This window comes from Vanessa cardui, chromosome 24 (assembly GCF_905220365.1).
Source record: "Vanessa cardui chromosome 24, ilVanCard2.1, whole genome shotgun sequence".
NCBI lineage: Eukaryota > Metazoa > Arthropoda > Insecta > Lepidoptera > Nymphalidae > Vanessa > Vanessa cardui.
Genome location: NC_061146.1, coordinates 2,588,822 through 2,616,678, shown reverse-complemented (window position 1 = coordinate 2,616,678; position 27,857 = coordinate 2,588,822). Strand labels below are relative to the sequence as shown.

The following is a 27,857-nucleotide window of genomic DNA, read 5'->3' as shown; positions in this document are numbered from 1 at the left end:
TTCTTCAATCTATACTGTTTATATACACAGTGCAATTTCATGAATGTTATCTTTATTTTAAGAAAGATTCGATACTTAAGAAAATGACCAAATAAAAAAAACTTACTATCCATTTTTGGGTATTCCCCGTTTTGAATCGTGGCTCTTGAGTACCAAGATTGTTTACCTTATGATTTCTTGCAAGTATTTTGTGACATTTCTCAGTAAATACGGATATAAATAAAGTATTATAAGGCAATGCTGGCAATTTTTCCATAAGCGTTAATTGCCAAACAAAAATTGGATCAACATTATATTACCAATTACGCTACCATTAATGTGGTTGTTATACTCGGCTCTTATTATTTTTAACCAAATACCGTGTCTTAATTATCAATACTGCTAATAGTGTTAGAGAAAAATTAAAAATCCAATAAAAATGCAAAATAGTATACACTTTCTTCGTTTAGGAATAAATCACATCACTAAATTTTAATGAGGTAAGAATATTTATATAATGGGAATATAATACAGTATAGGCGAAATAAATAAATTTTATTTTTTTGTAAACTTTAATGTTTAAATAAAATAATATATATTTATCAATAATTGTATTTTTTATCTGTATAATTATAATTCCGTAAAAAGGAATGTATAATTTTATGGCTGCTAGATTTCTTGTTTATTTGACGTTCTTCATTTTCCGTTGATCAAGGAGGGGATTTACAGGAATCAATCGTGTAAATCGCGTGTACAGGGTTTTAATACAATAGTGAACGAACGCTATCAATCTGGAAGTCCTACAAGTAACCCGTGGGGACGCCGAGATGACGTCCGTGGCTAGGAGGCGAGAACAAGACGACTCGGGCGAATATTCGGATGCATCACAAGATATCGAGCAGAACAACTCAGGAAATGTGAGTTGGACAATCGTAGAAGTCGCAATTAATGGACTGAACTTTCATTTTGGCGCTAAAAGTATCGCGGTCGCGCACTTTCTCCCGCGCAATCGCGTGTCGGAATGTCCATTTCTTTTCGCCAAATTGAGGTCACGATTTGGACACCATTCACCGCAGAATTTGTGATGTTAGACCTTATTTAGAGACGGTCAAACTAAATACACGATCGTGCTATCGAAAGAAAACAATATTTGTTCTCCTGTAAACTTTGTGTCGTGAAATGCAATTGCTAAAAGTTGCTGTCCATTTGCAGGATGGTGGTCAGCAGGAGTCAGATTATGACTCTCAGGGAAGTGACTCTGAACACTCAGATGGGGATCCAGACAAGCAGGTAAATTAGTTTCGATTTATGAGTATGTTATGAGTATGTGATGTGGTAGGTACTACTTATATTAGCAAAAAGTATACAATAGGTGAATCATATTTAATTGTAATTATTTTTTGTTAAATTTTATACTAAATTTTTACTTAAAATACACTTTTTTTTTTGCCTAAATAAATAATTATTCTACTGAAAAGAATTGTTAAGTTTTAAATAATTAAACAAGTGTTTCTTTAAGTCACTCATAATTTACTTTTATTGGATTTGCAGATTGCTCATTTTTATATATTTTTTTTTCATTCTTATCCAAAATGTAAGTGTATAGTTTACAATTGTTACAGAAAAGTTAAAAATGTATTCAATTAAAATTACTTTATATTCATTGAAGTTAATGCAATAAACATTTACAGTAAAATTATCTATTGTACAATATTTTAATTAATAATAAATATTATCTATTATGACAACTAATTAACAGTTATCTACTAAAAACACATTGACTATATTGTAATCAAAATATATATAAACGAAAGGTATTTAGTTCTGACTGGATAATAATAATAAAACTTACTTTATATGTAACTGAACAAACTATTAAACCAATATGTATAAAAGTTACACATAATAATGCCGTACATTTCAGTGAAGTACATACCTATATAATATACATTAAGTATATACAATATGCCAAGATTTTAAATATATAGTCATCCATGTATTTAAAATGTATATCTGTTGAGTAGAAAGTTAATGTAAAGGACACAAACAAAAAAATAAATAAACAATTAATGATAATATTAATCATACTAAATATAACCTATACATATATATGTATTTAGTATAATATTTGAATGTATTTTCTATAATATATAAAGTATAAAAAAAATAAGGTCGTTGTGGGCAACAAATTTAAAGAAGGATAACAAGCTCTAACTCCAGTGAAATCAGCTGATGTTTGTAAATAAGAAAAATTCTCATATATGTGGCAGTTTAGAATTTTTCTACTTTTCATAGTTATAACTATAACAAAATGGTGAAAAAATGGGCAACTGTGAGAAAGTATATAATATTGCCATATAAGTAGCAATCAAATTTACATTTGTTAAACAAAATCTTTGTTGCTCAAAACAAAAGAATATATGAAAAATAAAGAGAGTATGAAACCAAATTGAAATGTTATCTTACAATAATACAAGGCAAGGTTAAATGATTTAGAAATATAGTAAAAAAAATATTTCAAGAGACTGAATACTGTTGTGAAATAATGTAGACTGCGAGTTATGGTCTTACTGGCTTTCATAGCGCCATTTCAGTAAGCTAAGCTAAGTTAAGCTAAGCTAATTGATGCTCAGATGTGAAATTGAGATACAAAGTTAGGTTTCAGTCGGAAGAGTGTATTTATGAAGAACACCCTAAGGGTGTATTGATAAACAATTAGTGCATATTAGTACTCTCTATCTGTCTAAGAATTTTTGATGAAATAATTAGTAAATAAAACTTTTATAATACACATGTACAGCCAAGGTTCGTCACCTTAAGATCTATTTTCGTGTGCTCAGTATGAACAATAATCAGCTTAATTGATCAAGAATATATGATGCTGACAGACATATTTTGACAATTCAGTAGAATATATCATATTTAATTTCAATTTGGAATGACTAATTACACATTTAAAAAGATTTCATGTTGATATAAAATTAAATGTAGTCCAAAAATCTTATACTATTTTGAACCCAGTTATAATACTATGTAAGTTTAATTTTATATGCAGTTGTCAGTTTGGTGCTTTAGTTCCAAAAGGTACTAAGACTTTAAGACTTGATGTAGGAATATAGTTGGAAACCGTCAAAGGTTTTCTTACTGTGACTGTACATTATTGAGTTCCTTTCACTTATTAAGTAAAATTCAACTTATAATATTATTTATTTACAATTTGATACAATCAAAACAAATTACAATTCACTTAGTTGTTACAAGGTCTTGTTTTACATTTTTATGAAACTCGGCTAAACATATCCATTGATTACACTGAAAAATATATGAAAGTAACGTATAAATGTTATAAATTGATATTTAGAAATTATACTACCTCGGCAAGTTGAACAGTGAAGTTATCCGAGAAATTGTGTTGCATATACATGAACGATGATAGCTTATACATGTGCTATTGTTTTAGACAGTGTATATATTGTTATTTTTTATAATTGTTGTTAGCAATGGCCTAAAAATAGTTTCATCATAGTTTGGTATTTTAAAAACAAAATAGTTGTTGTCTGTCGAAGAGTCGAGATTGCCCAGTGGTTAGAACGCGTGCATCTTAACCGATGATTGCGGGTTGAAACCCAGGCAAGCACCGCTGATCATGTGCTTAATTTATCTTTATAATTCATCTCGTGCTCAGCGGTGAAGGAAAACATCGTGAGGAAACCTGCATGTGACAAATTTCATAGAAATTCTGCCACATGTGAATTCCACCAACCCGCATTGGAACAGCGTGGTGGAATATGTTCCAAACCTTCTCCTCAAAGGGAGAGGAGGCTTTTGGCCCAGCAGTGGGAATTTACAGGCTGTTGTTGTTGTTTGTTGCGTGTGGCTTCGTTTAAGGAGTTGTTTGTCATGTGTTAGGCAAGAAAGTGACCAAGTTTGCTTCATAAGAAATTTCGTCAAATTCGGTTCATTGGTTTGTCAGCTATAGATCGACAGACAAGAGTAACTTTTACATTTATAATATTAGTATATATTCTTGATAGGTTTTTAATCAATATTAATGGCTTCCAGGAGACCGAGCGACGAGTGGACGACGACGAAGACCGCAGCAACCCGCAATACATTCCCAAGAGGGGAACTTTCTACGAGCACGACGACAGGACAGCAGCAAGGTATTTCAATAATAACAGTTGTCACAGAATAGCAATTTTACTGTCTCCAGCATGTTTAAATTATAAAAATGTTTTTTTTTTAATTTAAAATCGTTGCAAAGGTCTTGATTTGTGCATCTTCAAGGTCATATTGTAGTAATTATTATTTTATTGTGATAGTTTTTACAGCGGTCTCATGATTAATCGTTATTTGCATGTATTATTGTAGTATGTAAATATAAATGTCCCATTATTGGACTAAGCTTTCTCTTGAAGGTTTTGCAACGATGTTGCTCCTGTCAATTGGGTGTCCTCACTGTGTTTTAATTAATAGAAAAGTATACCTATTTGCCTTCTCTCCCTTCAAGTAGGAGATTTGGAGTTAATTTTACCATGCTGAGCCAATAAACGGTCGTGGATACAGATGTATCAGAATATCATTGAAATCAGACACATGCAGGTTTCCTTATAATGTTTTCTTTAGTCATGGAGCTTGAGATGAGTTATAAGTCAATAAATCTTTCTTGGGGCAAGGTATCCGTTTCTATAATAAAATTCCGCAGACATTTTTAACTTTGCCTCTTTGTAAATTCAAATCGTTTATAAAAAATACATTGGTAAAAAAGACGTATTACTCGATTCAATTTTGTAGAAGATAAAAAAGCGTGGAATTAATACTCGTTGACTTCCACGCAGGATATATTAATTTAAATAATTGTATTAACTAAAATGACTTGTATTTTTTTAATGTTGAAAAAGAGAAACTACTGAGTTTCTTGCTGGTTCTTGTCGATAGAATCTACTTTTCGATTGTAGCTTCACTTAATTGTTTATTTACGATTCAAAAGTGCTTGTAAAAGCCCACTTGAATAAATTGATGATGAATGATTTTGATTTAGATTTTTGAAACACAAAATGTAGAATTGGATTTGTCTGGGTTTGAAAACAAACAACGTTAGATGCACGCGTTCACTTGCATTTTATTAAAATTCTTCAAATTAATTAATTCATAGTGTTGATTATGTTGGTATTATTTGTTTCATCTATGAGTTTCCATTACTTGCGGCGACTTACTCAATCTGTATGGTATTTACATTAGCTCTCTAGTCATTCTAAAGGAAAAAACGGTGACACTAATGTGGATCTTAGTGTTTATTACCACTATATAACTTATGTAGGTTGGTATAATCATAATTACATAGTATAAAACAAAGTCGCTTACAGCTGTCTTTTCCTATGTATGCTTAGATCTTTAGAATTACGGATTTTGATGCGGTTTTTTTGATAGATAGAGCGATTCGAGAGTTAGGTTTTTGTATAAAACATTGACATAGTAAAGAAACACTGATCATTTTAGAAGGTTCTAATGTGATGTCGTAAATAAACAAATTCTGTAGTATATTTAGCATCAGCATTGCACCCGTGCGAAGTCCTTTCTGGTCCCTAGTATTAATATATGCACATTATACAAAATATATTGTACCATATTAGTATTTTTATTCCAAAGTCCAGCAAATGAAATAAGAGTTTATTATACTAGGTATGAATAAAATGGTTTTGGGGTTTTGTAAACTTATGTAAGACAGTGTTTGTAAACAGTTTCATAATCTGTTAAAAAATGTTATCAAAGTCATGTTAAAAAAATATTCGTTATTTTACACGAATTAGAAAAGTTAACTTTTAAAATCCTTCCGACTATCATTTTAGTTTCAGTTGAAAACGGCAAAGTGAATTCGACTTTATGTATATGCGAATAAAGTGCATTTTATATCATTTAATATAAATATTTAAAAAAAAACATTGACCAAGCTGTTCAGTCATGTATCAAGTCCGTATTAACGTAATATGAATCTATTATGTAGAAAGTTACCGTTTAAAGTTTTTTATTGCTAACAGCAGTGTCGAGTCACGAGGGTAATGCTTATTTTTATTCTAGAGAGGCTTAATAACTATTATAACTAATAATAATGATATGACAAAAAAATAAACACTTTCTTGTCATAACCTCCGTGGTCGAGTTGTTTATACACCGGCTTTCATGGGTACGCCACTCCAAGGTCCCGGGTTCGATTCCCGACCGAGTCGATATAGAAAAGGTTTGTTATGTTGTCGGCGGTCTGGGTGTTTGTGGTTCCGTCGTTATTTCTGATTTTCAATAACACAAGTGCTTTAGCTACTTACATTGGGATCAGAGTTATGTTGTCCAATATATATAATACTAGTTATCGCCCGCGTCTTCACTCTCGATTTAGGGGTTTGATTGTCATGTGTTACACAAAAAGTACCCAATTTTCTTCCTTAAAGTTCAATTTGGCTTCATACCAAGTTTCATCAAATTCGGTTCAGCGGTTTGGTAGTGAAAGACCGACAGACATACAGAGTTACTTTCACATTTATAATATTAGTATGGAGATCTCGTTGAAATTGTCATAGAATTCAAATTCCGAACTTTTAATTATAATTAGAATGATGATTACAAACGGCAGAGCGGCTGCTTCCGAGAATTATACGATGTAAAAACTCAATAACTTTTTAATGATCCGTTCCGAGCATTGTTCTCTCGGATCTGTGCCTCTTTAACTAGCAACAACAGCAATGTACTCATAAATAATTATAATGTTTTCCCGAAGAAATTTAACATAAAAACTCTTTTCATTCATATGTGGAGTTTGGATTCTTCAATTAAAAAAAAAAAAAAAAAACAAAATAATTTCAGAATATATTGTCAGAATAATAAATAACTGCACAAATGATTGCAGAGATGCAATATGGTTTAAATTATAATTTTTTTTAAGAATTTTATACATAATCGTTATATGCCTTTAAAGATCTATCACGAAGGTGATACAGACAAAACGTTTCATATGAACATTTATGAATCCATTTATTAAGCATTTGGAATAAATTCATAAAATAATTACATTCGCTATTCTATTTTTAAAACAAAAACAGTTTACATATTTAAAAAGATCATAATCAACTGTTATAATGATGCATCATAGGAGTCTTTTTGCTATAACAGTATTATACATATTCATATTTAACAATTTATATTTTCTTTATATATCCTAAAGTTTACAATTCAGAAAATAAGTTACTTGTTACCTTGTTACTAATTACTATTCAATTGTGTAACTCGAAATGATTAATTTCATAAAAATGTGTTCATTAATGTAGTAATATTGTATTACAGCGGTGAAGAATCAACGAACACCACAACAGAGACAGCTTCCGAGAAGAAGGAGGGCAGCGAGGCCCCCCCTGAGAGGCGCCGCCCCCCTCGCAAATCCGAGACCCTGAATAAGTGGTCGCACGACAAATTTAACGAAAATGAGCAGGTACATATTATTATTACTTATGTATTTTAAAATAGGAAGTAAGGCTAACTGCCTATCTGATAATATGTCGTCAATATGATTCCAATAGGAATATAAGAACATTTGCCAATATATACCACATCCAAGAGAAAATCCACTCAAAGGACGTTTAATAAGAATTATAATCAGTAAATAAGGAATATTTATACAGTACACCTAGATCATAAAAGAACTGGGGTACTAACCTTTCTTATTTTAAAAGGATACATGAATTTGAATGACTAAGTTGGATTTTTTGTTATTTGAATCTAATTTGAAAACAGCTTATAGATTTACAGTTTTAATTTTTACAATGACTTACTTTTTATACCTCTATAAAGAATAATTTAATTTTTCTTACGAGAGATTACCTAGGTTTGACATAAACAGCACTTTTTACACACACTGATACAGATCATGTTCTCCTGCACACAAACAAATATGTTCACACACACACACACACACACACACACAAACACACACACACACACACACGCACACACGCACACACGCACACGCACATTCGCACACGCACACGCACACACACACGCACACGCACACGCGCACACACACGCACACGCACACACAAATAAGAGATTATATATTCTAATATACATTGACAATAACATTTTTTTTGAATTTCGAACAGATGCCGAAATCACGTGACGAATTAGTCTCAATATATGGATATGACATAAGGAACGAAGACGCGCCCCCACACGCGAGACGAAATCGACGATATGGGTATGTTCAGTACAATAATATCATTAAAATTAACCATACTTCATTGATAATGTCTTATTTCTTAAATACAGTGTTGATTTTCATGTAATAATTACTGTAATGATGATTTTTTCAAAGAGTTGATAGGTAATAAATGATATTGGTAATTGTGTTGATTATGCCCTAAGCAATCTCTAAATAACATTATAAAGCTATGATACCATTTTAAATATGACATTTAAGAAGGGTTGCCAGACTTAAATACAATAACTGACCTCATAATTAATTACAAGGTGGAAATATGATTTTTTAAAGTAGGAAGTGATTATTACGGTTAGTAAATATATTTAGACATAATATGGTCTTTATAATTCATTCAATGCACAGGTAACTATGTCAAAGTCATTATAATATACTGGTTTAAGGTCTGATAAAATAATCCCCGAATCCTGAATGAGTCCCGACTGGGACTCGTAAATATACATCTGATTAAGTTATTAAATAGACAAATAAGTCTTAAGTCAAATAGCTGGCAACCCTTAATATAACACTGTATAAAAAACTAAAACTATTGCTGTCTCTTTTTCACGGATGAAAGTCTGATATAGCAGTCATGATATTGTTTAGAGATTGTGAACACTACAATCAGTACAAATATGAATGATATCTAATCAAATGTTAATTTTGCTTCTATCGCTACATGGAGGTATCGAAATTGGCGGTTGGTGATAAAATTAAATATAAAAAGCTTTGCATGCATTGTTTGCATATTTCTTCTACTTTTTACAATTCTATTTCGTAATAGAAAACATTTGAATAGTGCTTATTTAAAAGAGTCAATCTCTATTATCAGAGACCTCTTAAATTATTAATTTTTGAGCTTAAATGAGCTTTTTTGATTCTAAAAGTGTGATTATATGTAGAGCAATGTATAATCAAACATTCTATTAGATTTTAATATATCGCTTTTGTCTGTATCTATCTATACATACTTATAAAAGAAGAACCGAAATCTTTCTATATATGAAAGTCTTTTCTTTTTATAATAGAGTATATTTCAATTATACTACTATTATTTGATACTACTGAACATATTTTAGTAAAACTATTTGCGCTTAGTTGATTTTAATCGTGAGTTATATATTTTTATATTCAGTTGTATGTATTGAGGTTTCTTTAAAGTATTTATGTGTTTCTATTTCTTTAGCACCTATTGTGTTTGTAGAAGATGCTTTGTTACAGAATTTTCTCTAAACTTTTACTCTATTTATACTTATACTTTCTCTTTATATATTCATATTAAAAATATGCTTTATTGAATTATTTTATATGTGATATTAGAAAGGTGATGCTATAAGATTATCATAATGACTAAAGTAAAAGGCTTTTAAACATTATTTTTTTATCTTTATTTATAGTGAGATTATGCAATATAATCATATAATCATAAGATTCAAATTGGGATGCTGCCGGGCATTACAGGCAGTCACATTAAAATTATACAGGGAAATTATAAAAACATAAAAAAATGTATATATTAAATAGTTATTATACATTGTATAAGTAATGTAAGATTTCTTTTAAAGATTAATGCATGTCATTAATAGACTTTGTGGTCGTTTAAATAATTATTTCTTATGTAAGACATTCATGAAATCAATGTTATTTCAACAGCCGTGGACCAAATAAGTACACCCGTACTTGGGAAGACGAGGAGGCCTACAAACGTCAGACGATTCAAGCGACACAGAGGAAGCCACCGAGCCCTGCTGACTTCCCCGAGTTGAATGCTGTTAATAAACCAGGGTATGCTTAGTAATTATGATTAAAATATGTATCAATAATAAAAGTTATAACCCTCAGTGATAATACATAGTTTTCTATATAATTTATTTTAATAGAATAATAGCCTGTAAATTTTCCACTGCTGGGTTAAAGCTTCCTCTCTCTATAAGGGGGTTAGGAGTATATTCCACCACGCTGCTTCAACGCTGTTTGGTGGATTCACATGTGGCTGAATTTTGTTGAAATTAGATACATTCAATATAGAATTTTAAATTAACATGGTTATTTTTATTATTAAAGTTATTAATTTCGGGATATTTACCATCATGAGACTTGAGTGAGAAGTCTGTGAACAAGACATTCGTAGACAATGTCGAAATATCGAGCTCCACCGAACAAAAATAAAAAACATGGTAAATATCCCGAAATTAATAACCTTAATAGATACATTCAAGTTTAAAATAAACGCTCTGTACTAAATGCATATGTATGTATACATGGTACATATACCGGAATAACAGTTTTGTCTGTCTGTTTTTTCGGGCTAATCATTTTGATGATGATGAATCAAAATGATTTTGATGAAACTTTCACTGGCAGATAGCTGATAAAATAAGGACTAGCGTGGGCTACCACAATAAATTTCTTATTAAAATCAAACACACATTAAGTAGTGGAAAGCTAGTTTATATAACGTAATGAAATAGATGCTAACTATAATATCTTGTTATTTCAGCAGAAGACCGCGCGCGAGACCTCGCTCGAAGTCGCAGCCGGCGTCGAACGAATCGTCCGAGAATGGTTCGCAGTTGAGAAGAAATGCTTCTATAAAAACGCCCAAACAGAAACCTGTGAAGCCGAACATACCCAAGACAGGTCCCAAGCAGTCGATGAAGGATAAAATACCATTGGAGAATCTCACTATTACCGCTGGGCCAAATAATAAGTAAGTAATGATGTGTGAAAATATTTCTTACAGCGTCTTTGTCTATGGGTAATGGTGACCACTTATCATCAGGTGGCCAATATGCTCGTCCGTCAACTTATTCCATAAAAAAAAGTACTACAAGTACTAATACTAACTTAACCTAAACATTGATTAACATTGTATTTGCTAGTGAATCAGTGTAACTATAGGTCAGAGTAGCTTAGTGACATAATAGTACCTGTCATTGGCAGCATAAGCAATAACTTTATTCTGTGGTTGGAATTTGCAAGTGTCTGCCTAGGTACCAGCTACTCATCAGATGTTATACCGTTCAGAGCAATATTTAGTATTGTCGTGTTTCAGTTTGAGGAGTTAGTGCGCTAGTGTATAGGCACAAGGACGTAAAGTGGTGACCACTTACCCTTTGGTATATATTTGTCAGTCCGCACCACCCAATGTTATAAAAATAAGTTATAATGCTATATCACAAGTCTTTTTTTCAACCGACTTCCAAAAATTTTTTTATGTTTGTTACCTCATAACTTTTCACTGGGTGGACCGATTTTGATAATTTTTTTTTGTTTGAATGGTAGTGCTTCCCGTGGGGTCCCATTTTTTTTATTTTTTTTTCCGATGATGGTATCCATGTGAAAACGACATAAGTCTTAAATTTGCATTATGTATATGCGCGACAAATAGGTGAATAACTGAAAATCACGTAAACCAATTTTGATAATTCTTTTTTTTATTATAAAATATATACTTCAAGGGTAATTTGGTGAAAGTTTGGTAAGGTTCTGAGCACAGGATCCATGACAAAGTAACGGAACGGAAGGGAACGGAACAATTCTGAGGAGCACGTTAGCGATACTCGGTCGAATCTTTTATTTATAGGTTATTTGGATATTTGAGTCACCTTCCGTAATGTGGTTATGTTTATGTAATTATCATAGTCGAATATTATAATCAACTAGCTACCCACCCCGGCTTCGCACGGGTACAATACTGATACTAAATATACTACAGAATTTGTTTATATACGACATCACATTTTACAACAACTTCTAAAATTATCAGTGTTTCTTTACTATATTGTTCATGTATTATATACACAAACCTTTCCCTTGAATCACACTATCTTTTAAAAAAAACCGCATCAAAATCCGTTGCGTAGATTTAAAGATATAGGGACAGAGAAAGCGACTTTGTTTTATACTATGTAGTGATGGAACTCCTATACGGCTCGCAGTTAGGGTGCGATATGGGGCAGAATTTCTTACTATCTTTAATCAAATTTTGTGTATGTGATGTGATGTCATATGATGTACGAAATATAGTTGGTCTTTTTCAAAGATTTTTTGCTGAGTTCGATTACAGCTCTTTCGAGGGATCCTTGTAGTTTACGCCGCGTGACGTATTAAATCCGCATTTTCGAAAGTCTATGTTTGCTTTATTCGCAAGTTTCCTTTGAAATTGTCCTCGAAGTAGTTTCTGACTCATAATCTATCCATATTAAAAAAAATTAGTTAGTCAACATCAGCTTCACTTAAAATCAAAAAATAAATAAAATTTTAACAAAAAGAAAAACCGACTTCAAACAAAACACTATTTTAAAACAAATGAATATGCACGAAAAAGTAATAAAAATAATTGCGTATTCAACATATTTTTTAGAGTCTTCCTAAGTTAAATGAAATGAAAAATATTAGACTACTTAAAAGTCGATTAACGATTATATCATGTAGTTATAATTATTGTTATATTTGGAGTCGGTGTCAGCCAATAAAACCCTACAGTATATCTATCAAAAAACAATACGAGAATACTTTAACAAATATGTTTTTTACAAATTACCTTTTACACAATAATATACTGGATCAATCAAGGGGCTCGTATCGCTTCTTTCTTTTGATTGTTGGGGCAAGGGCACCGTGGCTGACACCGGGTCCAAATATACCAATAATTATAACTACATGATATAATCGTTAATCGACTTTTAAGTAGTCTAATATTTTTCATTTCATTTAACTTAGGAAGACTCTAAAAAATATGTTGAATACGCAATTATTTTTATTACTTTTTCGTGCATATTCATTTGTTTTAAAATAGTGTTTTGTTTGAAGTCGGTTTTTCTTTTTGTTAAAATTTTATTTATTGTTTTTGATATGTTATATGTGATATTTTAATTCAAATTAATAAATTATCTTATTAAACATACAAACTTTATTGAAATAGCAAAAAAAGTCGAGATGGCCCAGTGGTCAAAACGCGTGCATCTTAACCGATGATTGCGGGTTCAAACCCAGGCAAGCACCGCTGATTCATGTGCTTAATTTGTCTTTCTAATTCATCTCGTGCTCAGCGGTGAAGGAAAACATCGTGAGGAAACCTGCACGTGACAAATTTCATAGAAATTCTGCCACATGTATATTCCACCAACCCGCATTGGAACAGCGTGGTGGAATATGTTCCAAACCTTCTCCTCAAAGAGATAGGAGGCCTTTAGCCCAGCAGTGGGAATTTACAGGCTGTTGTTGTTGTTGTTGTTGTTGAAATAGCAAAATAGTTTAGTGACGAAGTGATATTAGTAATGTAATATTTTCAGCCAAGGTCAGTCTCAGCGGAAAGTGAACGCGACGGTAGCGCAACAGCGGCCCGTGCCAACGGAGCAAGTCAAGAAGAAACCAACACCAACGCAGGTACCCTCGTGTTTATACACTTCTCATTACTCACTTCACTTGTCACTTCGTAACCTAACCTAACCTAAAATAAATAAAAATAAATTTATTGACATAAAAAGTTAACATAGTCGCAAAACATCCAGTGGTCCCGCACTAGGCAAGCCTGTGTTGCGGGTACCAGCTACCGGTTACAATTTCAAGTTATTAACAACTAACCTAACCTAACCGTGAGATTCTGGTTTTAAGATATGGACGATACAATTATTGTTTTTCGATGTAATCTTCAGTTGAATATCATTTGTAAAATTATATGTTAACTAGCAACCCGTCCCGGCTTCGCATTGGTTCAATGCTGATACGAAATGTACTATCAGATTTTTTCTTGTTTCTTTACTTTTTTTTTTCACTTGAAAAACGCATTACGCGTTTCCCCCACATGATGTTGTATTGGGGGGGGGGTATGTGGGGCTCGCCGGCGCTGAAGGCACCGGAATACCCACTAAAAAACCAGCGGTACCGACTCCGTCTCTACGGGGGGGGGGGGGGGGGGCATCACGGGATCGGTTACGCATTCTACCGTGACGCCCCGACTGTTTCTTTACTATACTTTACTATACTATATTACATGAATTTAATTCATGTAATATGTATTAAAACCTTCTTATCGAATCAAACTATGACGACCTCCATGGTCGAGTGGTGTGTACACCGGTTTTCATGGATACGCCACTCTGAGGTCCCGGGTTCGATTCCCGGCCGAGTCAATGTAGTTTATCATTAGTTTTCTATGTTGTCTTAGGTCTGGGTGTTAGTGGTACCGTTGTTACTTCTGATTTTCCAAAACACAAGTGCGTTAGCTACTTACATTGGGGTCAGAGTTATGTATGTGATGTTGTCTCATAAAAAAAATAAAATAAAAAAAAATCACATCAACAGTAAGCGACTTTGTTTTACAACTATGTAATGATAAAAGTCAGTTCCTCTATACTTATTTATATTAATTTTCTTTTATTCAATATTTATCCTTAATGCTTATCATTTCAAAGTTTTATATCTCGTGGTCATCGCCGCCAATTGATTCAAACCCTATTCATTTAATTCATAATTGTGTTTATATCTCCTGTCTCTATCAACAGAACCAGCAACAGAGTAACTCGGCACAAAAACCACAGTCTCAGCAAAAACCACAAACGAATGCTAGTGAGTAATCTTAAATCCTTACTTAATAAAAGTTTAATTATTCAATGGAAATATAGAAAGTAAAACGAGTAATAAATAATGCTGCATTTTAAATACATGTGTGACGTCTCCAGGGATATGGGTCAGGTTCCGTGAGTGTGTTTGTTATCTGCAGTATAATATGGCGATTGTGTTTTTATCCCACTTAAAATATGTGCTATACAAAATTATCAAGTTATTAAATACGGGATATTTATCATGTTTTTATTCGGTTGAGCTCGATTAGCCCAGTGGTTAGAACGCGAGCATCTTAACCGATGATTACGGGTTCAAACCCAGGCAAGCACCGCTGATTCATGTGCTTAATTTGTCTTTATAATTCATCTCGCGCTCAGCGGTGAAGGAAAACATCGTGAGGAAACCAGCATGTGACAAATTTCATAGAAATTCTGCCACATGTGCATTCCACCAACCCGCGTTGGAACAGCGTGGTGGAATATGTTCCAAAACCTTCTCCTCAAAGGGTGAGGAGGCCTTTAGCCCAGCAGTGGGAATTTACAGGCTGTTGTTGAGCTCTATATTTCGACATTATCTACGAATGTCTTGTTAACGAGACTGAAGTTTGCGGGTAGTATCACTAATGTTAGAAGTGTCCATATCGGACTGCCTTCTTTCTCGTGCGTTTGCTGCGTAAACACCGGTCACCACTACTATTGTCACTTTCACCCCTACCATTGAAAAGTGAAATAGTTCCACCGAATACAAAATGAAAAACATGATAAATAACCCCTATTTAATGACTGTAATAAAAAATAACTGTGATAATTTAATAAATAATTGAGTTGAAAGTGTCCATTGTCTAACGTTAACATCTCTCGTCTTTTGTTACGTTCGTGCTGTAATATTAATCTTCTAACAGATGCAGAATCACGTGGCGGTAGTAAGCGTTATAGTAGCCTTCGTCAACGCCCGCTCGCGGAACCCTATTCGCCACAACAGCAACAACAAGCACAACAGCAGCAATCGTCACAACCACAACAACAGCAGCAGCAACAGCCACAGCAGCAACAACAGTCCCAACAGCCAACGCAGTCATCTCAACAATCTCAACAGACACAACAGCCCCATAGATATCATGGCGGTAAATATAATATGAATCCAAATTATTTTCTAGACTGTTTTATCAGTAAAGTAAATATTGCTATGTTCCTATTTGGGTATAAAAAAGCTTTCAATAGTGTTGTATTATTCGGGAAAGTGTGTGTGTAAAAGAACGGTCTTATTTTTATTATTGGTCCTTCGAGCCGGATGCCAATACTTTGAATTTCGAGTATGGTAAATAAAGCGTGGAGCTAATACCTGTTGACTTTCAAGCAGGATATAATAATAATAATTGTATTTAACTAACATGACTTTGTATTTTTAAATGTTAAAAAAGAGTAACTACTGAGTTTCTGGCCGGTTCTTCTCGGTAGAATCTACTTTCCGAACCGGTGGTAGCTTCATTTAATTGTAAAATGACGATTCAAAAGTGCTTGTAAAAGCCTACTTGTACAAAGTTTATTTTGATTTGATTAATCACGAAAAAATTAATAAAATAAAACAATAACTGCTGACATTGTGCTTTTTTTGGAAGTATAAATTATCGGGCTTAGATTCGAGTCTTTGAGATCTCTATTTTAAATATGTTACGTCTTAAGTTTATGTGTGAAATTCTTTTGAATATTGCACTGAGTAGGACGCCTATTTTAAAGTAATGATAGATATCAGATTGATATGACGTTTGTTGGTATATAATAATTTATTCCTGGTCATAGTTTCTTGGTGGCAGGGCTATGTGCAAGCCCGTCTGGGTAGGTACCACCCACTCATCAGTTATTCTACCGCCAAATAACAGTACTCAGTATTGTTGTGTTCCGGTTTGAAGGATGAGTGAGCCAGTGTAACTACAGGCACAAGGGACATAACATCTTAGTTCCCAAGGTTGGTGGCGCATTGACGATGTAAGGATAGTTAATATTTCTTACAGCGTCATTGTCTATGGGTGATGGTGACCACTTACCATCAGGTGGTCCATATGCTCGTGCGCCAATCTATACCATAAAAAAAAAAAAAATAGTATGCTAATGTGTGTCATGTGTCTAGAGTTTCCGGGGGGAGCTCCGGCGCCGCACCAGGGCAGTCCGGGCCCTCAGCTACATCCCACACAGATAATGCATCCTGTAAGTTATACCGATTTACTTTATAAGATATACAAAAATAGGGAGCCACAAAGCCGGGATGGCTTAGTAGTTAGCAGGCGTGCATCTTAACTGATGATTACGGGTTCAAACCAGGCAAGCACCACTGAAAATCAATCTGAAACAACACTGAAAAAATGTATCTATCAATCTGCATTGGAGCACTGGTGTAGTATGCTCTAAACTTTCTTTTAAATGGGAGAGGAGGCCTTAGCCCACCATTGGGAAATTTACAGGCCGTTGATGATGATGATTAAAGTAGACGAGCGAATCGGCCAAGTAATGGTACAAGGTTACTCTGCAGTTCAATAGAATATTTTAATGGTTTGAACCATTTGATGTCTCTCATGTCTAAACGTATTGGCCTTTCAATATTTTATAATTTCATTTATTTTAATTATCGTGTGCGCGCGTGTGTGTTTATGTTCACTCAATAGTCAAGGGCCATTTGAACATCAGTGTTGTGCATTAGCACAGCATATACTGAGATGAACCCCTGTATTACTTGAATTTAATTATTATCATGTGTACAATTGTTGTAATGTATGTGTTTTTGTTGTTGGTTTTTCTCGGTAGAATCTACTTTTCGAACCGGTTATAGCTACGCTTAATTGTTAAAAGACGATTCAAAAGTGCCTTTAAAAGCTTACTTGAATAAAGTTGATTTTAATTTTGTAGCAAAAATAAATGTTTAAAAGCGCGTCATAGAAGCAGAGCCCAATGTGTCTAATAAGTGCTTCTCCCCCGCAGCCCCCGCATCGCGGCGCGGCGGGCGCGGCGGGCGCGTCGCACGGCCCGTCGCCGCACGCGCAGCAGGTGCCCATTCCTTACTCCTACTCATTAGTCACAATCTATATTTATAAGCTATTTAAAGTACTAAAGTTATATGAACCGTTAAAAATACTTATAATAAAACGACACGAGTACCTTGTAAATTTCGATTTTTCTTGTAAAATGTAGCCTCTTAAAGAATAGTCGTGAGTACTTCAATGAAATATATTTTAATATCATGTAAAATATTTTCTAATTCTTGAACGTTAATTCCTTAAATGTTAATGTGTCATGACAAAGCAGAGGTAGTCACTAAATAAAATAACACGAAAAACAAAATTTGACGTGACAAGTATTCCCTTATTCCCGTTGTTGTTAATATACAAAATACTAACAGCAACATACAAATAAAGAACTTGTAAAATGGCGATTCTCACGATTTCCCTGATTAAAGTAATATATGGGGTTTAAAACAATTTATTTAGACCGTCGTTATTTGACATAATGTTTTTTATCCTCTAGCAAGTGAGACTGGGCATCCTGGACCAACAGATGGTCTCACATCCGCACCACTCCATGCACAACATACCTCAACCGCACTCAATAGGTAAGCAAACATTTATAGCAATTAACACCCTAACCAGACAGAAAAAATATGCCAAAGGTACCGACAACATAACAGTAAACAGTTATTAAGAAGAAAAAATATATGAAAAAAATAGATTACTAATAATACTCTAAAAAGATAAAATTGGTGTATAAAACAAAGTCGCTTTTTCGTTGTATTTTCCTATGTATGCTTAGGGCTTTACAATGACACGGATTTTATAGACAGACAGACAAAAATTGTAAAAAATGTTATTTTGGTATATGTATCGTGTATTACATAGGCATTGAGTAAAAAAGAGCTATTTTAATATTACAAACAGACACTCCAATTTTATTATATGTATATATTTATTTTATTTTTATACTGTATATTAACATTGTGTTTAATGTCAGGTCAGCTTCAACCGTCGCAAGCGTACGCGCCGCCGGCCATGATGCCAGCTCAGTACATGCAGGTAAATTATATTTCATTCAGATGATATGGAGGCGAGATTGCCTAGAACGCGCGCATGTTAACCGATGATTGCGGGTTCAAACCCAGGCAAGCACCGCTGAATATTCATGTGCTTAATTTGTGTTTGAAGGAAAACATCGCGAGGAAACCAGCATGTTTCAAATTTCATAGAAATTCTGCCACATTTGTATTCCATCAACCTGGAACAGCGTGGTGGAATATGTTCCAAACCTTCTCCTTAAAGGGAGAGGAGGCTTTTAGCCCAGCAGTGGGAAATTTACAGGCTGATTTAAGTTGATATTCGACGAAGACCAACTTCAAACTGTTTTTAAACTGTAAATATCAAATGTAATCTAATGTAATTGTGCGTTTGTCTGTTACAGCAAAACACTAGTGGCGGAGTGTTCGGAGCGGCCCCGCTGTACCAGCCCCCCGCAGCGTACCCCCATCAGATGTATCCGCATCACAATTATGTAAGATTTTTATTACCAGAGTAGTACCAGGTTCGAGTAAGATCTTAATAGTGCGTTTTGTTAAATGTTACCATAAAATAATTAAAAAATATATAATTATATTTGACGTATATTTAATAATAATAATAAACATTTATTGAGCAAATTACACTTTCACACAACATAAACAACGAAACATAACAAAATATCACTTATCCTAAAATATGAAACAATAAATAGTGTGCAGCAGTGTAATTTAGCCAAAAGGAGATCCACTCAGTGAAAAATAGAAACATAGTTGCTTCTACACTGATTTTCAGTGGTCTCTATAGTGATATTAAATCGATGCAATAAATAATAAAAGAGGATATATATATATTCCATAATAATTGGTATTTTGGTATAAATTGGTAATTTATTTACCATAAATATTAAAACGCATTGGTAAAGTATTCATGCCAATTGTTTTGAAATTTTATTACTTAAATCATGCTTGTAGAAGTAGTTCACTGAAGTTGCCACGAGATCTAATGTAGTCGTATTTCTTAAATATAAGTTTCATGAGACATGCTAAAGAAAAAAAAAATATTCACAATTATATTTAATAAAAGCATATAAAAACGCTTGGAGTTTCTTTTAAATTAAATGATTATATACAGAAGTTATGATTATCGGCGTGCATTAGGTATGAGTGAGTGGCGCTCGTGCTTACGCTTAGCGTGCTAGAGACGATCAAGAGTAAAGACAGCATCAAATAATATAGGATTTAGATTAAGCGTGGAATTAATACCTGTTGACTTCCAGGCAGGATATATTAATTTAATAATTGTATAACATGACTGTATTTTTTTAAATGTTGAAAAAGAGTGACTACTGAATTTCTTGCCGGTTCTTCTCGGTAGAATCAACTTTCCGAACCGGTGGTAGCTTCATTTAATTGTTAAATGACGATTCAAAAGTGCTTGTAAAAGCCCACTTGAATAAAGTATACTTTGATTTTGATTTTTGATTTTGAATAAAAAATAATTTATTTATTGTCAAGTTTTCTAGAGATAGAGATTATTTAGTGTTTTTTCGATTGAACGATTTCGGTACACTATGGACTTGATAATGTACGCCTGTATGGGGAGTAACTGATGAGTTCGTGTATTGACCGCAGGCGACGCAGGCGGGCGGCGTGACGTACTACAGCTGCGCGGAGCAGGAGACGGCCCCGCGCGCCGCGCGCCGCCCCACCGCCGCCATACCCATCGTGCGCCCCGACAGGTGAGACACACACTCGTTCCTCTATCGGATCACTCCTGTCACTCGACTGCATAGAGTCTGTAACTCTTTTGTGGGGCAATGTATACGCTTCTACAACAGGATCCCGTTCAAAATGCTTCTGTTGCCAAATAGGCTATTTGACAATGAGAAAAATTAATTGTGAATTATTGTAAACAGTTTATATTATGAGTTTAAAAATGGTTATTTACTAACGAAAGTTGAAAATAATACTTAATTTATTCAAAAATCAATAGATAAAACTGCATTTTTTCAAACGTTTGTCACGTGACACAAAACGCTCCTGATTGGCCGGGCCTATGATGAAGTCACTTTCTTGTAAACCTGGCTTTTCTATTATATGTACCACAGATTAAAATACAGCAAAGTGACGTCACCGACCCCGTTGCAGCGCCATATTGACCAAGTACCGTTTTCGCGCGTTATTTAAATATGGAATTTTTAATATGATATTTTTCGGCAAATATGTAGTAGAAATAAAAAAAATTAACTTTTACTGGGTTCCTTAACCTCTACTAAATAATATAAAATGGATTTTAAAAACCAGTCAAATAGCCTATTTAAAAAAATTGTTAAGGAACGCTTGTGTGCAAAAGGTTACTATACAATTAGCGAGATGTTTGATAGCACACCTTGGGAATGAAACGATCGCCTCCTGGCTATTTCTAATCATATACTACTATGTACCTTATTAATTTGACAAAAAAAAAAATAACAGAAAAAAAAGACCCGCTGAGTTTCTTTCGCCGGTTCTTCTCAGGTCAGGGTGTTCCTTTTTCCGAACCGGTGGTAGTGTTTATTTAACAATCAATAAGTAAGTGCAATGCTTCTATATTGAATAAAGGTATTTGAGTTTGAGTTTGAGTTCACTCTAACCGTTTGCTTAGCCGGTACAACTTGGAAACCTTCTAGAAAAGGTCCACATTCTGTAAAGGCCGCCCACTCGTTCGTTCCTTTGTTGGATCACTCAGCATCCCGGACTGAAACTAACTTCAACCGTTTGCTTAGCCGATACAACTTGGAAACCTAGAAAAGGTCCACATTCCGTAAAGGCCGCCCACTCGTTCGTTCCTTTGTTGGATCACTCAGCATCCTGGACTGAAACTAACTTTAAGCGTTTGCTTAGCCGATACAACTTGACAACCTTCTAGAAAAGGTCCACATTCCGTAATGGCCAGCTGAGAGAGAAACGTCCATTGGTCCAAAAGTGCCAACCTGTTGCTGGATTATATTACAAATATTTCAGCTAATAAAAAAAATATAATTTGTTTATGTCGCTTAATGTCTAGGAAATAAGCTTAATGCACATTTTGAGTAACTCATTCGCTTAAACTGTTATGTTTAATTTTCAGGCCAGCAAATTCGTCTGAGAAGGATAATATAGACAGAATTGTGGAGAACATGTTCGTGAGGAAACCTTGGCCGGCAACTCATGGAGCTGGTGAGAATAAATTACTGATACATACTGATCTATTTTTATGATCAATTTTAACTTGAAATCACCATTACGAACTTAATAGGGCTACAAATAATTAGATAGAACAAATGAATGGAAAACAGTCATTTACAGTGTATTTGAAGTCTTGAATGAATAGTTATTTTACGAATTTCTATACTATTATAACTAAGAGTATGTCATGTGTGCAAAGAGTACATGCTAGATTCTAAAATGTAAGACGAAATATGATTAACCAATCTGACAAAATAGTATAAGCTCATTGGTCGCATTTTGCTTCATCATCTGTTACTGACCAATGAACGGGCATTATCAACAAGATTAAAGTCAAATTAGGTATAACGTATACAACCTTTTTGCACCTTAAGTGTCATGTGTTATAGTTTACTTTTAAAAGAGTGATTTTGCATTTTCATTAAAATAGAAAGAGTTCGAAATTCAAAATATTGTGAACAAGCCATGACTGAATGGCGGCCGAGAATTGTAACATCGTTGCTTGATTTTAGTCGTTTATTTCCATTCCAAATAAAACAAATGTGTTTTCTGGTGAATAATATATTATATTAACTAGTCTTTTACAAGTTATAAGACGGACACTCCATAGAGTTAAATCAACAAGTTTGATATAACTATATGTATATATGTTGTCGCTTACTGCTACGCTCTTGTTGAACGTTAGGTATATATAAGCCGTCTATCCTTTATCAAATTCGATTCAGTAATTTGGCCATAAATTACTTTTGCATTTATAATATTAGTACCGTGTTAATGTTTAATTTTTTTTTAATCATTGTCTAATTATTCCTATAAAGATTTGCTATGGGCAAAACTGTCTCTCGCTTGGCTCAATTCACGTCTGTAAATAATAAAGGAGAATTGAAATAATTAAAGAAGAAATATCAAATTGTTTATAGAAGAAGAAGATTCGAATTTTAAGTTCATTTTTATTTTAATGTTGGTATCATTTTTACATTATTCCTTATGAAATCGTTTTAAAATTTTGGTAGTGTAGATTTAGTATAATGTAGTTATTTAAAATTAAGACTTAGAGAGAGAGAGAATTAATTAGAGTCGAGATGGCCCAGTGGTTAGAACGTATGCATCTTAACCGATGATTCCGGGTTCAAACCCAGGCAAGCACCGCTGATTCATGTGCTTAATTTGTTTTTATAATTCATCTCGTGCTCAGCGGTGAAGGAAAACATCGCGAGGAAACCTGCATGTGACAAATTTCATAGAAATTCTGCCACATGTGTATTCCACCACCCCGCATTGGAACAGCGTGGTGGAATATGTTCCAAAACATTCCCCTCAAAGGGAGAAGAGGTCTTTAGCCCAGCAGTGGGAATGTACAGGCTGTTGTTGTTGTTGTTGTTTTAAAATTAATTTTTGTTAACAATCGTAATATGTTTATTCAAATAGGCTCATGGTTAATTTAAATGTAAAGCTTTAAGCTTAAATGTAGATTATGCTAAAAAGTGGTTAGTAACGTTAAATACACATACTAATAAAAATATCGAACAATATGTTGTAATATATATTCCTCATGCAAAACGGGAAGTTATCAACTTGATTGAACTCACACATACACAAATACGCGCATAATTCTTGTGATTCTTAATTATTTTTAAATAAATCTAACGTATGACAAATTTGAAAAAGCTTTATTAAAATATAATATTCGTACTACTTTCATAATCGGCAACTTATTAGTATTTAGTAGTTTTAAAAAGAGAACGTAATTGTCTTCTCATGTGTTGCCATGTAAAAGCATGTAAAATAGATTATAATTAAAAATAATTAGTATTTAAATTTAGACCTTAATAGTAATTATAGCTCATTTGAAAATAGAAATATAAATAATTATGTTATTTATAGTGTGGATTGTTCTTTATTCGAATAGATGCATCCAAAGATAAGCCACAAGAGACGAGAAATTCTCAAGAGCCACAGAGCAAGGAGCCCTCTCAGCCAAACAGCTTAACATCCAGCTCGATATCGACCGACTCCAAGCCGGAGAGAACCGAGAAAGCGGAGAAGACCGAGGAGAGTGAGGAGAGAACAGAGGAAACGGAGAGTGCGGATGCCTGACGTGTAATGTATGAATATCATAACTATTTTAGCAGGAGATAATTGTCTTCGCGTGCAAACGATTGGCAACTCTAAAGCCTTGTATTAAGGTGTATTCTTAAATGATATTTCTTAGTACTAGTGACATAATGGTTTTGGAATTTCTTTTGTCTCATGTTTGACTTGGAATCTTTTGGATATAAGAGGATTAGTTGAAGAATTTTTTTTTGTAAGAAATTTAGCTACGGCAAGGTTTTTTAATTATTGTGTGTGTATTTAAATATATAAAACCTTACGACGCTAGTACTAAATGTTTCAGTCAAAATGTTGCCAATGACGTTTGCACAGCCTTCGCGTATGTCTTTATACTTAAATGAGTTAAAGAAAATGTTTCTCAATAAATTGTAAAGAAACATAACGTGTTCTTTCTCATTAATATTTAAAATTAAACATTTAAGGAATGTATAGGAAGGAGTTGGAGTGTGTTTGAATTTCTCTTACGTAAATATGAAATTGTTTGTAGTCCGGGGAGGTTGAACGAAAAATGGTTCTCGATTGAAATATGATAGCTCATAGTGTGGTCTGTAAATGACATGTCATATATTACCCTCCCATTGAATGTAACAATTTATAATTAAATATTATTACTAAGACTTCCCTGGACTAAAGATGAAATGGTTAGTTTGTGTAAAACTCCAGTTTGTCAGACGTATGTGTCAAGTATATGAAGGATTGTAAGATGTTCTGAAATAAATGTTAAGGGGCCTATAAGCTGTGTCTGTAGCTCAGTAGATAGAAATAAACGTCAAATAGTAAGAGTTGTTTGGTTCGACTCGTATCGTGACAATACTGTACTGGGCAAGTTTTACTATGAAAGGCGATATTGGGAAAAATATATCTAAAAATAAAAAAGGTCCCTGTATGTGGTTCAGTGCCTCGATTTAAGCTTTGTCACTGAGTTCAAGACTCGAGTGACTGGCTTTACCGTAGAACAGAGATGATTTATAGAAGTGGCAAACTCTAATCGAAATATCGCTATCTCTTTCTTTTGTATTGAGATGAATAAGATAGCAATAGTTATTGTACTTTAAAATGAATTCTGCTTAGAGATTGTATCGATCAAAATTCACACCACTATTTAACACATTATTAAGCACTAATAAAATCGTATCACTAAATAATTTTTGTTCCACAACTAATATTATAAAAATGAATGCCATTTCTAAATTATTCTCTGTTCTATGGTTTTACACTAATAGAATTTTCTAATTACTATTCGGCTGTGTCAGCTCTATTCGGAGTTGTAAAGATAATTAATCAATTTAACATTTAGTACTTTAAAACTAGGTCTAGACTTCATATCTTAATTTAAGGACCTATTTTTAATAGTGTAATTGTGAATGGCCAAATGTTTTACGGTATAAAGATATTCGGTTTGATTTAAATTGTAATAATTAGAGTAATATTCGATATATTTTTGTAACTGTTGGAGTTGTTTTAAAATTATGAAATGTCACTATTTTTTTTCCAATGTAAGCTGATTTCGAATAATGAGAGTGATAACGGCCTGTGTTGCTCAAATTGCATTGTATATTTTTATCGCAATGACTGGTCAAACGTATTAAGTTCGATATTCAAAAAAATATTTAAAAAAAAAGATAATCTACTTTTTCTTTATAACAAATTGATGTAGCTTTTTTGCATTTCTGGCAACTATGATCGTAAGAGGTTTTATTAATATATTTGTTATTGTTTATATAAATATTTTTCAGTTATATAATATACAATAGATTTAAATATGGCTTTGATTACTTTGAAAGTTTAACTGTTTCTCTCTTGCTTCTTTCATTTAAAAAATACACACAATAGAGATTCTTATCCTCTTTAATATAAGGCTGAAAATCTTTTAAATTTCCCACTTCATAAAGATTATAGAAAGATTGTAAGCAAAGCTTACATATATTGGACGTCCTGACGATTCAATTTAGCTTAGTCTGTTCTTAATTTAAACTTTTTCTTAAACTATTCCTGGCATTTATTTTTATATAAAAATACATTAAAAAGGTCGAAACGATTGAAAAATTTATATCAATACATAAATATTTAATTATTCCACTGGTCATGTGGTATTCAGAATCTTGTCATCCATTAGTGTTTTTTTTTATAAATATATCGATATATAATCGAGCACAGACTATACAGTTAAAGTAATCTTTCACACGTCAATGTCACTTTGACATTAACGGATTTTTAATCTATGGAACAATTTAATCAAAGTCAAGTTTGAAAACACAGATTATCAATATTTAAATTTTGCAATGTATACGCTAAATGAAAGGAATTGATGATATTAATACTGTTGGGTTATATTTTAATTAGTGATGTAGCATCGTATTGACTTTGAATTTGTATCGTTTCTTAGCCAACGACATAAAATATGGTTGATGCTCCCAGTGGAACTATCACTTATTAAAAACCCCTTAAATTAAAAGACCTATGACGTAACTACAGACTAGTGTTGATGAGCGCAATCATCATAGCTATTAAGTTCCTAAAGATCTGCATTGGAAATGTAACAGTTATGTTATAATGTGACTAAATTAAAAAGTAGTGAATCTTTTTAATTTGGTCATATTTTACTAATAAAATCTTAAATTTTACTTTTTTTGTGATAATCGAAGTTACACTTAAAATATGTTCGCTAAGTGACGATATAAGGCTAAACTGTAAAAAATGAACTATAAAAGTCGAATTGTTAACTGATGTAATTGAAACACACCAATTCGTCGTATATTGACGCTGCTTTATATTCTCACGCAGTTAAATCTTAAGGTTATAACATGTTTTTTTAAACATACAACTTCAATAAAAAATTCTAACGAAATTTAAGAGTTACTTTGCCAACTCTTCTTTTGCACATTATTATTATTTTCGGCTAAAAGATCTTAGTTGATACATTTAAGTACGCGCTTTATTGAAATAATCGTGTATATTGTCCCTAATGAAAATATATTATATATCGCTTGATTATTTACTCTGTGGTCACAGCGAAACGTGTATTTAAATATAATAAAAAATGCTCTATGGCATAGGATGGGGTTACTATATACAAAAATATGTCAAATTCTACTTATCTGTTAATAAAAAAAAATGTTCGATCATAAGAAATTTCCAGATTATATTTATATAGAAAATAATGTTTTAATGTTGTTTTTGACTAGTCCTTATTTAAGAGTCGCGTCAGTTTTATTTTTTAATAAAAAGGAGTAATTCACTGTTTTCACAACTGGCAGTAAAGTTGTCACTGACTTAGTATTTAAAAATATTTTCTACAAAAAAATTCATGTGAAAATAAAAAAAAAATGCTTTTGTAAACTAAGCTGGTTATTTATTAAAATAAGTAAATCTTCTAAAAGTGATGTTTGTTTTATTTAAAACCTTATCCTGATAAACTGCATATTTAATTTGATAGAATTATATAGTTTACTGAATATAGTTGTTAAATGCCGATTGAAAAGTGCTTGTAAAGGTATAATTTGATTTGATTACACGAAACTAGAGTCGAGATGGCCCAGTGGTTAGATCGCGTGCATCTTAACCGATCATTGCGGGTTCAAATCCAGACAAGCACCGCTGATTCATGTGCTTAAATTGTCTTTATAATTCATCTCGTGCTCAGCGGTGAAGGAAAACATCGTGAGGAAACCTCAAATTAAAACAAATTTCATAGAAATTCTGCCACATGTGT

At 33.0% G+C, this 27,857-nt stretch overlaps 1 protein-coding gene across 1 annotated transcript; it reads left to right on the top strand.

The window, feature by feature from the left end:
- The first annotated feature begins 622 nt into the window (after window positions 1-622).
- Window positions 623-24,705, top strand: LOC124539978 (protein CASC3-like). Its single transcript, XM_047117355.1, has 17 exons — window positions 623-896; window positions 1,192-1,269; window positions 4,042-4,142; window positions 7,315-7,459; window positions 8,127-8,221; window positions 9,875-10,006; window positions 10,722-10,931; window positions 13,519-13,612; window positions 14,731-14,794; window positions 15,693-15,914; window positions 16,919-16,995; window positions 18,307-18,391; window positions 18,787-18,848; window positions 19,231-19,320; window positions 20,459-20,565; window positions 21,936-22,024; window positions 23,943-24,705. Exons 1-17 carry the CDS (start codon window positions 807-809, stop codon window positions 24,128-24,130), a joined length of 1,929 nt encoding a protein of 642 aa, XP_046973311.1. The 5' UTR covers window positions 623-806; the 3' UTR covers window positions 24,131-24,705.
- Window positions 24,706-27,857: the final 3,152 nt, after the last annotated feature.

Excerpts from the sequence above, each read along its gene's own strand:
- LOC124539978 (XM_047117355.1), top strand. The coding sequence starts at position 807 with ATGACGTCCGTGGCTAGGAGGCGAGAACAAGACGACTCGGGCGAATAT. Across the intron at positions 7,460-8,126 it reads AATTTAACGAAAATGAGCAG|ATGCCGAAATCACGTGACGA; the intron begins GTACATATTATT and ends AATTTCGAACAG. Across the intron at positions 19,321-20,458 it reads TGTATCCGCATCACAATTAT|GCGACGCAGGCGGGCGGCGT; the intron begins GTAAGATTTTTA and ends TATTGACCGCAG.